A 13,982-nucleotide genomic window follows, 5' to 3' on the forward strand; every position below is an offset into this window, starting at 1 on the left:
TATGTATGATGTACATTGCCGAAACATACCTTGAATGACAGGAGTTGTGATGTTACTGAAGTAGGCTGTATGGAGGCCAACAAACCGCCAGGGGCGGACCGAACAGTCTGATAAGTCAGCAGTTACTCCCACACACCAATATTAACCGATCAGTCCCGTCGTATCACGGAAACCCGCCCAAGTCGCACCCAGCTGCTCGGAGGCGTTCTGATAATCTGTTTCATGGATTCCTGGAATACCAAATAATAATTTTAATGTTTTTCAAACAGTAGTTGATTGAATTCCTAATAAAATAAAATATGATTTATATCACAAAACAAACGTATTTGAAAATAAATTGATGACTTGCAAGATAATAGATATTATAAAATATATGTAGAACTCAGCATTCTAGCACATATACTGCTTCCGTTATTTTTGTTTCAGTAACTTACCGAGTCCATCAGATACGAGGCCACTGGTTGGTTGGTCAGTATCGAACACAAACCCGTCTGATACAGCTGTACGATAAATTCCTGAATGTCCGTAACCAATCACATTCGTGTAATATTTGACTTGTGACCGAAAAGGCGCCCAGGTTATATTGTGTGACGTCAAATGTGCTGGGAGACTTTCAGAACTTTCAAATATACCATGACCTGGATAAAAGATATGTTCAACCATATCAATTAACTAAAACATACTGGCATTCGAATAAAACATTTTATTTGAAATTAAAATATTCAACTTTACAAAATATGGATATTTTTAGGATGCTCAATGACAGGGAGGTAAGTTCCAGAAAACACCAGAAGCCAATAACATAATTTGCAAACACTGCTTTAAACGACTGAATGATAACATACATATCCCAACATTCATCTGTTTGGGAGAATAATGTTATTTTCGACAGAGTTGGCAAATAAAACGGACGGTATCTTCCTTTCAAAATATTAGCTTTTGATTTTGTAGATGTAAAAACTGGGGTGTTGATCAGTAACAGTTCAGTTGTTACTTAAACTATAATCAATAATATACAACAATTCGAGGGATCCACTATTCTGTCATGTAAATAATATTACCTACCGCCTGGGAATAGGCTGACATAGATGTCGTATATGTGGATATGTTCCTCAGCACCCAGAAATACGCCGGACCAGTCTATGTAAAGTTTCATAGGGTCGTTTGTAAAGTCAACTTCCTTCTTGTTTGTTCCATGCTGACGCTCCTTCACCTGAAGAAGAAACATATATATATTTACTTCAGGATTGTGTACTGTATATCTGCAAGTTTTCGTAAAGTTTAGTTTTAATTTCATCGACGATTATATTAAACTTTCGAATCAATGACCATGTGGATATTTTGAAACCCTCGAACTAAACAAACGAATTGCGAAATTAAAACCTCGTAAGTAAGTTCTGGATGAAAATAATTTTATAAAATAGTATTAAAAAGGTACTTCATTTACAATGATACATTACAATAAAATAGCAAAACTATAGCCATACCACTATTAACCATAAGGCACATTTAGCTGTATCGCTGTATTAAATGTTATGTGAAGATGAGCAACAAAATATCCCATCTGTGTCTTTCAAAGTTGGTTAATATCAAATTTATTTGAAAATAAAATTAACAGCAATCAAGTTAGCACTTCATCTTTCATTCCGAATAGGCAAGATATCAATACCCCGCGCATAATTGATAAGAAGTTCATAGAAAAAAGTGGTCGCCAGACGATAGACGGACCCTATGCAATTATCTAAGCTCAAAGGCAATTCAAGGCTTGTGAGCTAAAATATGTAAAAGATTAAATATTAAGATTGACGATGTTTGTGATGTGATCTTTATATATACAATACTACTGATATATAATTTCTATACAATACCATTGCTCCTAACAGCTTTGTGACACTTGGAGGTTGATCAACAATTGTGACACCGTCGGATTTATATACAGCGTAAGTCGTAATGCTAAACCATGACCTTATGAACACGGAGTATTGGAATCCACTCTTCAACTCCTTCCCTGTAATAATTTACAAGTGGGATTATGGAGTTACAGATACTCTACAACCGATTTATATCATTTTGTTTCGCGAATGTGTGCTAAATTATAGATGGAAACCCTAGTCAGTGACCATATATCTGTCAATAGAAAGCGGATGAGAAACATCCGACTTTAACTAAACAGCAATAGGACATGCTTTTTGTATACAAGTTATTCTTTACATCCCAAAATACACAACAAATGATCGATAGTGATTCTAATTCAAACGGAATAGTCAAGATTAGCCAAGTTACAGTGCAAAATATTTATGCAAAACATGCTCTAACCTCATTTTGGTTATTGGAACTTCAACCTGTGAGGAGATGGCCTAAATACATTTTAAATATATATATTTTGAAACAAGTTGTACTAAAATCAATACAACAAGAAGTAGTCTTCCTATCACCTCGTGGAAACGTGACCGTGACGTTATGAAACTGACTGGCGTCGTGCCAAACCCGGTCATTCAGATGATCGTATACTCCATCAGGGATATCACTGTGTGTATAACCAACACTCCACTCGTACCTGAAGGGTGGCCAATAAGATTCATTATTACGGTACTTTCTGGGTAAGTGATTTGGCATGATGTATTTATGTGTTTGATTAACACTGATGCTTGTTTATCCACATTGAATACTTCATCTACTCATAACTAGACTATCGTGTTATAATGTGGTTGTTATAGAGAGGTTGATAAATTGACAATGGATACTTTTTCATTCTCGATGCACTTTCCTCTCAAAAATAATTCAATGATAAATACTTCTGGAACAATAAATAGATTCCCATCAAACTGTTATTTTTGCTCCTTGAATTCTAAACATTATTTCTTGTAAAGACACGTCAATGTTTTGTCCATTTAATCTTTAAGATTAAATTAAACTTGATGATAAGCGTATGGTATTGACATTGCATATTCTCACCAAAGCACAGTCTGCCCTATAGAATGCCACGAGGCAGATACAGCCATGTTGCTGTATATATAGTCGATGTCGCCTTCAGAGGATGACCCGATGTTCTGTATATCAGTTACCATAACTCCTCCTAGGTTGTCTGAGGATGGACATATAATCAAAGTGTTATTAATATAGGAAACCACGGTCATGGCACAAAATTAGCCAAAAGATAATATTCTCACTGTTTTAAAACTCGTTTTATCATTTTCAAAACGATTCAATTCGACAGCACATATGATTAAAACTTAATTTGATCCTGTTTGCTGCACCGTTCCTAAACTCCGTCTACATCTTTATGAATCCCCAAAACGTTAAGATAATACCAACAGTATCATTGATAGATTCATGTACTTTATATTCATCAGGTGTAATCAAATACCTTACAATGAAAAAATTCTATTAATATATTACATAAGTCACGTTTTTAAATATTGAGTCGTTCAGTAGTGAAGTACCTTTTGTGACGTCGACACATGTCTGTGAAGAAGGACATGCCTGGTCCTGAGGAGAGCACACACAGTGACCAGCACACGTCAGACTAGAACATCGACGGACCAGTTCCATTGCACCTCCAGTAATTAACACAAACCGGCTATGCACAACTGGACTCCGCAATCCAGCCTGATTTATTTTATATATACAGTTTAGAAAAATAAATAATACAACCATTTTTCTCTATCGCTGATAGAATAATACAAAATGGACAGTTCAAATTAATATGTTTTCAAATAAAATAAGTTTTACAACTCATTTTATATCCTCAATTAACTTGCGATTTGTTCAGCATATGTGTCGTATACCTTAAGCTAATTCAGTTATTACCATGTTATAAAAGACATGTTACTATTAAACGATTGCGTTACATCTATTTGAACAGCCGATCTTATTTGTAATATTGACGCCAAAGAATGACATAGAAACGATATAGCTGAAGGAACAAAACACTAGTCTATGTCCATCTGTCATGATGCCGCTAGGTACATTTAGCGCTACATACATCATGTTTTGTCAATCAAATGGTATGACTGACCGGGCGATGCCAAAATAACGGGAAGAGATTTCCACTCAACATAGTTTAACTGAATGAATATCTATATAAAGCCATTTTTGTTTTCTTTTTTAGAGTTATTTTAATATGTGAAAAATGAAATTATAGTAATAGTAATCGACGAGTTGTTATGAAGGGAAACAAAATGTTGTTAGTTAATATGCATTTCTACTTATTATACATTTGTAACTGAAATAAGAGGTTGATTTGTCTATATAGTGTGTTTACTTACACCGTTGACGGCTGTTACAGAGATGTATACACTCATTGACGAAGTCAAACGTTTGGTTCTGATATTGAACACTTGTATGGCGTCCTCTCCATTGGCATATGGTGTGTCTATATCATGTATCAACCGTTCATTTGGATACTTTAAACAATGAAAGAAAATCTTAAATAAGATTAAGTAATTTAAAATCATCGACGTTTTAATGATACCATATCTGTTGTTAAGTTGATGTTTTTAATAAGATAAAATATTACTTTCATGGAATATAAGTGATTACAGTACATATACCCTGAATGCTGAGTTGTTAAACTATCATAATCATTCACAGTGTCGATAATTGGATACGATTATTTCCAATTTCATATAATGACATTTTCCCATTCACTTTATATTTAATAGCATTTTGTGCCTATTAAAGAACAAACTTACCAATAACAGATCGTTTGCCATGTAAGTTTCACCCACTGAAATTATGTAGTGTTCCACCCCCGAATGTATATCGTTGAAGCCCAGCCAGGCGAGCTTTAGTCTAAAATCTGTCCAGGTCATCCAATCCGACACATTTCGTTGTAGCTGCAGATTCACCGAATGCTCCGTGTGTAAAGCAAACATTCCTACGCAATATATTAAAAACATATTAGACAAACCAATTTATATCTTTGTGATGTCCCATGGTTGTTATCGTGATCTATTTTCCATTCATGGTATTTCAGCATCAGTGGCGTGAATAGGACAGGTTTCATGACGCGACATTCAATGTGATGCAAAACTGGCTTACTATTATTTCTCTCTATAGCGCCCAACGTGATGCAAAACTGGCTTGCTATTATTTCTCTCTATACCGCTAAGAACAATTTTGCAGTTATATTTTTGTTTATATTGGCAAAGGTTTCTGCACACATACATTTTGCGTTGTGTTTGAATTACCAGTGGATACAGAATTTGCGTCAAATACGACTGTTATACAGTACATTTCAGTACAAAGTACATATACGTATACATAGCATTATATTGTGAATAAGAGTCAGGCGTGGAATTAAAATGACGATTTTAAGTTATATAGGAAGACTTTTTTGGAGAATGAAATAGCAATGTCAACAGAAATAACTAAACCATTTTACAAATGTATCAAATACCTTTGAAATAGTCGATCTAGAATATCATTGACATAAACTGAATCATTGAATTGATATAATATAATAAATAGCTATACCCCGGGTTGGTGGTGAAGAATCAACAAAGATGCCTTCTGAAGTGGAGCTTGCACAAACTTCCGCCCCATTGCATGCTACTATTGTGACGTAATATGTACTTCCGTCATGGAGATCAAGGCCAGTCAGAATAAAGTCACGTGTAAAACCATCCAACTGAAACAAAATTATGGAACCATTCAATTTTAAAATTGCATGCGATATCTTAATCTCATAACTGACTTCATGTAAACACGTTTGTAGTGCAGGTCATAAAACAGAATAACTGTTCGATAATCAGCAGTGTTTTCATTGCTTTTTCTAAAAACAGAAATGTATAGATATATGAAGATCAATTTGAACGTACCTGTTTAGAGCTGAGGTTAAAATCGCCACCAACGTGTGATTCTAACGAAATGTACTGTCTTTCGATAAAAGATTCTGGGTCAGAAATCTGCCAGACAACTTTCATACTTGTACGGAATATCAATACATTGGGGATCATGCTTCCTGCATCAGACGCTAAGGTCGGTTTAGAGTCAAATTTTGGGGAGCTGTCATCTATCAGGAAACCGTTGGATGAAGACTCGGTATATAAACCTGTCATATAAAAGACAGAAAGGACATTGGTAGTGTTAATATTTAAGTTTATACATTCACGCATTAAAACAATAAACACATTAATATTCGTTTGGCATGTCTTTAGCATTGTGTTAATCGATATGCCAAGCCTTTGTCAAAACGTACCAATGTAGATTCGCAGTCGGGATATGAAACTATCGGTAATTAGTGACAGACTAATACATTGTCTGCCTAAACTGTTATGCACAATATGATATCTGCGTTTTCCGTAGCATTCATACTATAAGCGTAATAGATCTTGTAAAGCCAGAAACGTTAACTCAATGAATCTGTGAGGCGTATGAATAAATCATTATAGCGAAATGTGCAAAGAAACATACCAATAATCAAGTGATTTTGAAATAACCTGAATTACGAAACAGGGCTACGGGAACTGTTCCTGTAAGGATACTTACCCGCTTTGTTTTACGCCCCCAGTCCTGGTTAAGAATACTTACCCGCTTTGTTATATGCTCGGACCGTGACAAATATGTATTTGCCAACAGGTAACAGTGCAGGTAACAGGTTGTTAACCAATGCTTCACTCAGGTGACACTCCTTTGGTGCCATGATGTCGTCACTCCAACGTGATGTGCCTGCACGCACTACGTAGTTACGTAAGTCGGAATGGGCGTCGCCAAAGCCGTACCACGTGGTACTAAGCGTTGACCTGCGAGAGTAAGATATGAACATTGTTAATTTTGCACAGTCAGTTGTCGGTGTTTATTTGACAGTCGTTCAACCCTTCAACATTAATTTTGGTCCGGACAAAACGTAAGAAGAGTAAATATGACTTTATCTGATCAATTGATAATCTTTGCTTAAGCTTCTTTACCTGTGGTATTGGTACTCAATGTCGATGTCACCAATTCCGTCTAAGACGACCCCGGTGACTGGTACACTGTTGTCAATGATGACCCCGTCGGAGGAAGAAGCAACACAGAAGTCAGCAGTGTTACACGTGGAGACCGTTACGTAATACTTATTTCCTGGTCGTAGTAGCAAATTATCAAACGTCATTTCTGAAAAGGTAACGGTACCATATAATAATAAAAGCTATCTATAATAAGTTCCATTTAGAAATATTGAATTTCAATCTGTCTGATTTCAAGAGTATACAACTAAGACATACCTGTGCTTAGCCCAACAGAATAATTGGATATTACATCGTCACAGTGCTTGCACTTTCCAATGGAAACCGTGTATTCTGTAATGGCTGTATGTGGGTCGTAGAAACCTTCCCAGTGGCAGGATATCATTGATGAACTCGTTTGGTAATCAACATCCTTGATGTAACTAGCAGCATTATACTTCCCATCATACACTTTCCCAGTGACCGGAGGCGACAAGTCTGCTACAAACGCCCATGAGGTTGCCAACGAAGAAAGGCCAGCTCTATTTCGAGCCTGTGAAATAAAACAATTTTAGTATGATTAGTTTAGATATAGTTTTGTGTCCGTAAATGTCTAGATACTACGAGTAAACTGTGCATAGGAGTAAACTGTAACAAACACAGTGTACGATCTAACAATGCAATAAAGCTCAAGGTATATGTCCCTTAATAATGAAGAAAAAATATTTGATTGTGAATGTCCTTATTTTTGCCTTAATAACGAACCCAGTATTCATCAATAAAACCAATAGTTTGTAGTATAGATACACGACTCACATTGCCTTGCACTATGCATATGTGAATTAAGTCAGAGATCAATTGTCGAGAAATCATATGATTATATATACTTACTATAACAGATACATAGTAAGCCTGTCCGTCGGTTAAGTTTAAATGAGCGTCAGGATGGGTCTCTGCACATTCGGTAAGACTTTCCACCGAAGTAAACGTCATGACGTCATCATCTCCTGGCTCTGATCCCAAAGCCCACGAGAAGGAGGATATACCACTTTCATAGTCCAGGAATACGTCAGTCCAGCTAAAACACGGTTCAACGGTTCTTTATTGTTATCAATAAAAAAATGAAAAATGTGACGTTCTGATAACGTCCTTATAATTATGAAAGCAGTTTTTATTGCAGTGCATATATAGTAATAAAAGGATTGTTGAACACATTTTACCACTAAATGTTAAAGGTTAACGATTAAAACAATGATATTTTCTTCTGTGGCAAAAAACTCACAATAAACCAATCAATCGTAAAGCTGTGTTAAGTTAGAAATATAAAAAGGACATTATTGTGGCGGTCATAAAAATCATTCCTTTTCTTAACCTTGTTTTGGCTGGAGTCATGGAAGGCCATTGCTTATTAAAGGTATTAAAGGGGTTATTCTTAGTTTTATGACTAATTACAGTACCATTTCACTCATGAATTAATTTTTTCTTCATAGTTTTCATCTCACTCATCATAAGGAACCAATAATATCTCTTTAATGGGACTAGAAAACAAGATAACAACTAGTTTTCTATAATTAATAACTAAACTTTCATAACATTGATACAATCCATAGTAAACTTACCAAACTTGTACCGCTGAATGGGAAACAATATGTCGACTCAGCATAGTTATTGTAGCCGAAGTTTTCTCTGGAGGGGTATTGTCCACACGTGTAAGCTCGGAGGTAGCAGAAGTTGACTTGCCGGAGAAATCGTAAGCTGTAACAACGATGACAATCGAAACCAACACTTTGGCAGTGAGATAATATTTGTCCCTTGATGAAACAAGACTTCTGTTTTAAGGAAATTGATGCGTTTCACCAGGCAACCCACAAATAACGACATGTACACTTGTAGCGTATCTTAAGTAAAAGGCCCATTGCCTGATACAGAGACATGCATATACTTATTGTTTTTTTCTAATCCTACATTTCAGTAATAATTGGACTTTTGTACATGATTTACCTGTTTTCATATGACCAATTTTTGACCTACATGTTTATAAATGACCTACATCCGTGAATTTGAATTGCAGTCTATTCAACTGAATTTTGTTTCCAGTAAGTCGGAAAGTAAGATCGAAATATTTAACCTACGATCACACTTTTAGATAATTTGTCATACGATCTATTTTTCAAATTTGATTTATGATTTAATTGTTTCCTTTATTTTACTTTAATGATTTGGGTAGATGTATAATATGTGAAAAAGCAAAAATTGGAAGGGGGATATTTTGTCATAATACTGCCAAAATGTAACTTTGGATAAACGATTTAAATACAAATTACGTAGCTAATCAAGAACATATTAATTCATTTCTTCTATGTATCTCTTTACATGAAGCAACCGAGTCAATGACATTTTTTCATTTACATCATCAATGCAAGGAAATCAATTATACATACCTTTCACAGTCGCGTAGTAAGCATGTCCAGTTTGTAGTCGAAGTCCATGAAAGGTCACATGATCAACAATACCAACATTTGTTAACTGTACAATGTCAAGTCCGTATGGATGTGTGCCTGTCACGAAACGGAAGGAAACAGTTATTTTAAGTCCTCGTCAAACAGAAATATCTATTTAATGATAAAAGTGGATTGTGCATTTGAAAACAATCTTTATTCAGACAAATGACAAATGTGATCAAGGTTTCTGGTATATTTAATTTTAAATATAAGCATTTAATGAGAAAATATATTGAAAGTTAATACATTTAACTGTAAAATTGACATATTTTGATGTACAGAAAATCAGTTCAATGAAGTTACTTAAAGATCTCACCAACAGACACCCAATACGCTTTAATGCCAGTGAAATGTGGAGTGAATCCAAACTCTTCCACATCGTAAAATGGGTCCCAGTTAATGGACATATCATAGGTGGACGTCTGAAACGGAAATTATGACAGAAGTGTAATACTTATCTACAAGGTAATGTAACTTTGGACTATCTCTAGAGGTTGACGTATTGATTTTACTCTAACCTTATATTAATAAACCAATTTAAACAAGTTAACTTTTTATTTAAGCATACCATCTAAAAATATGTTTTATAATTCTTCATTTTTTTTTTTACCTCAACAGCTGGTCATTTTCGTTATAGGAAGTAAACAATTGACTAAATCGTGCAATTGTCCTTTATAATTAACAAATAACTAAATATTATAATTATAAATTATTAAGAGACTTCGCTCCAGTTTTTCATTGTCTCAAGGTGGTGGACGAACACAGGTTTACTACGGTTATAGGTATTACGATATCAATTATTTCGGTACTATAATTCTATGGCTCAAACACTCATGCATTAATCTCAACTGAAGGCTATAAATATAAAGTCCTGTTTACCTGATAGTCTATATGTTTGTCCTGTCCAATCCACACATTACCAGCACGAGGGGGAGTTGTGTCAACAGTTATTCCGTCGCTACAAGCGGTGGTTTCATTAAGAGAGAGCGTCCATATTTCTTGTTCTTTTACAGTGTCGTTTGCGTTTATACATATCATGTATCGTTTGCCGTGATGGAGTTGACCGTCTGAGAATGGTACATTGACGAAATTTGAACCTGAATGATTAAATAAGACATTATTTCAACTCACTGTTATGTAAAGCTTATTGAATAAATGTCATCTCCTTCGCCATAAGTCAGTAACAGATGTTGACATATCAATACATAACAAAGAAAACCTGCATCAGATGGAGGTGTTTATATGTTTGTATCATTCTGGAAAATCTTTAAAACTTTTGTATGTAATATCAGTTTGTTAAGGGTAAATAACCTCAGTGAGTAAAGCTTTTTTCTTGTGTTTGTTGATGAAATGAAGACGAACCATTTTCCTGAAGATTACTAGCCAGCAGTACTTTTGCTTTTCCATGCTTTTTCACTTGTGCAGGAGGAATAAATGACGTCTTTTGTGACACAAAAAGCGACCATTAAGATTACATTAGAATTATACTATGTTGTATTTAACGACTTATTTAAACTCAGAGAAGGACATTTTTAAAACCTTGTGAACAGTGAAAGGTAAAATATAATATCTGAGCATATTGTCAAACCCCGTACGTGTTGTATTGCACTTGATGGTATTTGGATGTGAGCAGAGATCCCTCAGATGTTCGAGGTAGGTGTCAGTGAAACGTTTGACGTCTGCCATGTTTGTGACGAGAAGAACTGCCCACGTGTACTCTCCATGCATGAGGCGCGGCCACACTGCCGACAGTTGGTTTGTATATGGCGTATAATCTTTATCTTCCTCCGACCATGCGCTGTTTACAGGTAGGTCTATTTCGCGGCCTGTGTTTTCAATTTGGACTCCATCTGATGTAAAATATAAATAATGTTTTCAGTCATTGTATTGGAAAGTCACATTTTGTGGTATGTTTTCATTTTTGAATTTCAACTTGGCGAGATTTGGAAATAAATCGAGACTTCAACTTTGTGGTATAACCTACAATTACATTTTCGAGCAACACTATTTCAATTTCAAAGTGGTTAAAAAAAATCAAAACATTTACATGATATTGATTGTAGTAAAATATCACATTCGACAATCTTAGACAACTCTCGTAAATATGTAGCCTGTATGAATCTCCGATCAATTCAATGTCTTTGTGAACATGTTCGTACCTTCATCATAGAGTTGTAACCCAACGGCATCTAACACCTGTGCTGATTTGATGTACTCAAATTGTGGTTTCGTACAGTCTGTGACGTCAACTGTTACCGATGCCCGGATGTAAACTTTGTTGTGACCCTGAACTATGACCCTGATGCATGTCGTGATGATGTAGTCATCAGTGGTCGAAAGTGTAATCAACACCTGTGGATAAAGAACTTCTGTAGCGAGATGTACGTATAGCCAGATAGTAACGTATAACCAGATATAATAAAGGGATTTTTTTTAAAGAAATATACATAGGAAATATAAATCAAAATGTAATTTATCTGATTTTTAATATTGTCATATAATGTCATATAATCCGATTAAAAACACAATCTGCAAAATGTTTCTAGATACAGAAGTATTATAGGGTCCGTGTAAGATACGTGTTAGTTCTCTTTGTCAAATGTTGTCGAGGCAGTGAAAAACATTTTGCCTATCACTCTAGTGTATCGACACATTCTCACCTAGTATTTCACCGCATCTTGTCTTTGTCGTACTCGGACAACCATTTTGTAAACTACATGATAGTGAAATTGACAGAATTCAATAACACATTTTGAATACACATTTCATGATATGTTTTACCATGAAATGTTTTTTTCGATGTAGCTGATATATACAATACTTTAATTACAATAACACACATTTTCTACAGGTTTCCTTGGTTTCGTCTACTCACGTGCGTCGAATTCTCCTCGTATGTATTGTTCCAAGCCGATAATAACGAGTTGTCATGTGATACATCAGCTAACGCCCAGCGGTAACCATTCACTACTTCACGAGCTTTGGTCTCATCCTCAATGTCGGGGTCGTAAAAACGTTCAAATATTGCAAGCTATGAAAAATATGAACAAATATATTAACGAATTTACAAAAGATTAATGTCTTATTGATTTTACAATTTGATAAAACAAAATCAACATGAAAATGTTTGGTATTGGTATGCATTGAGATTGAAAGCGCTAATAATAACTTTGACGTTTGGCCTTCCTATTCCGAAAGGCTACGTAGTAGGACCTAAATGAACCAGAGTTACATTAGCAGAATTCAATGTCATTTTGACCGTGTCCATGAAAGACATTGTTAAGTCAAGATATTTAATGGCAAAATGGATTGTTTTTCAATTGAAACAATTAAACCTTAAAAGTAGAGATGTTACTGTTAAAATCTACAGAATTGACCTATTTACCGTTCTGTTGTCCGTCGTGATAACAGATATGGAACTTGTGACAGGCGGACTGGGTATAATAGTGACACCATTGCTGTGCCTGGGCTGAAAGCAAATATCACTGGCACAGAACTTGACCGCAGTCCGATACCTCCGGCCAGGCTGAAGTAACATTGGTGAAGCACGGGCACTCAACAGCGTATCAGTCGGCATGAAGTCCATAAACGGATACCAAATATCTGAAACGTAGAAAACGAACCGTAAGCGTTCTAGTTTATGCACGGATATATATAGTATAAACGCCATTTTTCAGTTAAGAAAACATTTTATGAAAAGAACTATCACTGGAATGATGAATGTTAACGAGTTTAGACAGAATTTACTTTTAGTGGAATAATTGCAAATCCGACAATAACTCAAAACAGTCACAATACCCTTATCACGTAGCATTGTTTAAAATAAACAAACCAAAATACGGGGAGCATTCCTCAATAGCCCACATCGCTCGTGTTATAAACACTGTATCGTTATCCGGAATGTACCAGTGGGCGTCGATAGTGGTGACAGATGATTGGTATTCCAAATCACAGAGGCTGTTATCCTACAAAAAAAATGAAGCAAGAAAAGAGGATATTGTAATGAAACTTACTGAAGCGAAACTCCTGTGTTTAGTCAGATAACAATCACATATTATGTTGATCTCCGATCATTATAATGATTACACGCGATTCAATATTTACCAGAGAGCACACGTGTATGATATTTAGGCATTCTGGAATATATATAATTATTTGTGAAGTAAGTATGCAGTGATACATGAGAAATAAAGTAACTGCCGTACTGAATTAGCCTTGATGAAAAAAAAACCGCAAAATGCTCAATGCTGCTAATCAGTATACGAGTAGTACTTGTCTTTGGTAGAGGTCAGTCATTTTATTGGGAAATATTTTCAAATATCCATTTCTACTAGATAAGATTGATAGACTACCTTAAATAATAATATAAATATTACGTACTTGGCTAGTGTTCAGTGTTCGCTGATTTTCAACTAAAGTATAAAAAAAATCAGTATTATTTTCAGGAAAATCAGAAAGTCAACATATAAAATGAAAACCATTTTTTTCTTATTCTGGTTATATACTGGATGATATGCTATTATTATATTACAAGTGTTAATAAATACGATTT

The 13,982-nt window shown here is 35.1% G+C and overlaps 1 protein-coding gene across 1 annotated transcript; it reads right to left on the minus strand.

Moving 5' to 3' along the window:
- Positions 1–33: 33 nt before the first annotated feature.
- LOC110457646 lies at positions 34–13,872 on the minus strand. Its single transcript, XM_021508997.1, has 25 exons — positions 13,811–13,872; positions 13,263–13,395; positions 12,816–13,033; positions 12,306–12,461; positions 11,590–11,782; positions 11,026–11,280; positions 10,310–10,527; positions 9,747–9,852; positions 9,371–9,487; positions 8,549–8,684; positions 7,821–8,007; positions 7,209–7,482; positions 6,912–7,098; positions 6,535–6,746; positions 5,823–6,055; positions 5,479–5,632; positions 4,695–4,879; positions 4,269–4,406; positions 3,444–3,609; positions 2,956–3,085; positions 2,436–2,557; positions 1,869–2,008; positions 1,066–1,213; positions 435–638; positions 34–230 (listed from the first exon to the last, which is right to left on the minus strand). The coding sequence occupies exons 2-25, from the start codon at positions 13,294–13,296 to the stop codon at positions 142–144; spliced, it is 4,002 nt and encodes a 1,333-aa protein (XP_021364672.1). The 5' UTR covers positions 13,297–13,395; positions 13,811–13,872; the 3' UTR covers positions 34–141.
- Positions 13,873–13,982: the final 110 nt, after the last annotated feature.

This window comes from Mizuhopecten yessoensis, unplaced genomic scaffold (genome assembly GCF_002113885.1).
Source record: "Mizuhopecten yessoensis strain PY_sf001 unplaced genomic scaffold, ASM211388v2 scaffold9289, whole genome shotgun sequence".
NCBI classification, from domain to species: domain Eukaryota; kingdom Metazoa; phylum Mollusca; class Bivalvia; order Pectinida; family Pectinidae; genus Mizuhopecten; species Mizuhopecten yessoensis.

What these genes read in the sequence shown, in the direction of transcription:
- LOC110457646 (XM_021508997.1), bottom strand. Translation starts at nt 13,296, where the DNA reads ATGTGGGCTATTGAGGAATGCTCCCCGTATTTTG. An exon ending in GTTACAACTCTATGATGAAG is followed by an intron (nt 11,281 to 11,589) that starts GTACGAACATGT and finishes ATTTTACATCAG; the next exon opens with ATGGAGTCCAAATTGAAAAC. An exon ending in TTAACCTCAGCTCTAAACAG is followed by an intron (nt 5,633 to 5,822) that starts GTACGTTCAAAT and finishes ATTTTGTTTCAG; the next exon opens with TTGGATGGTTTTACACGTGA.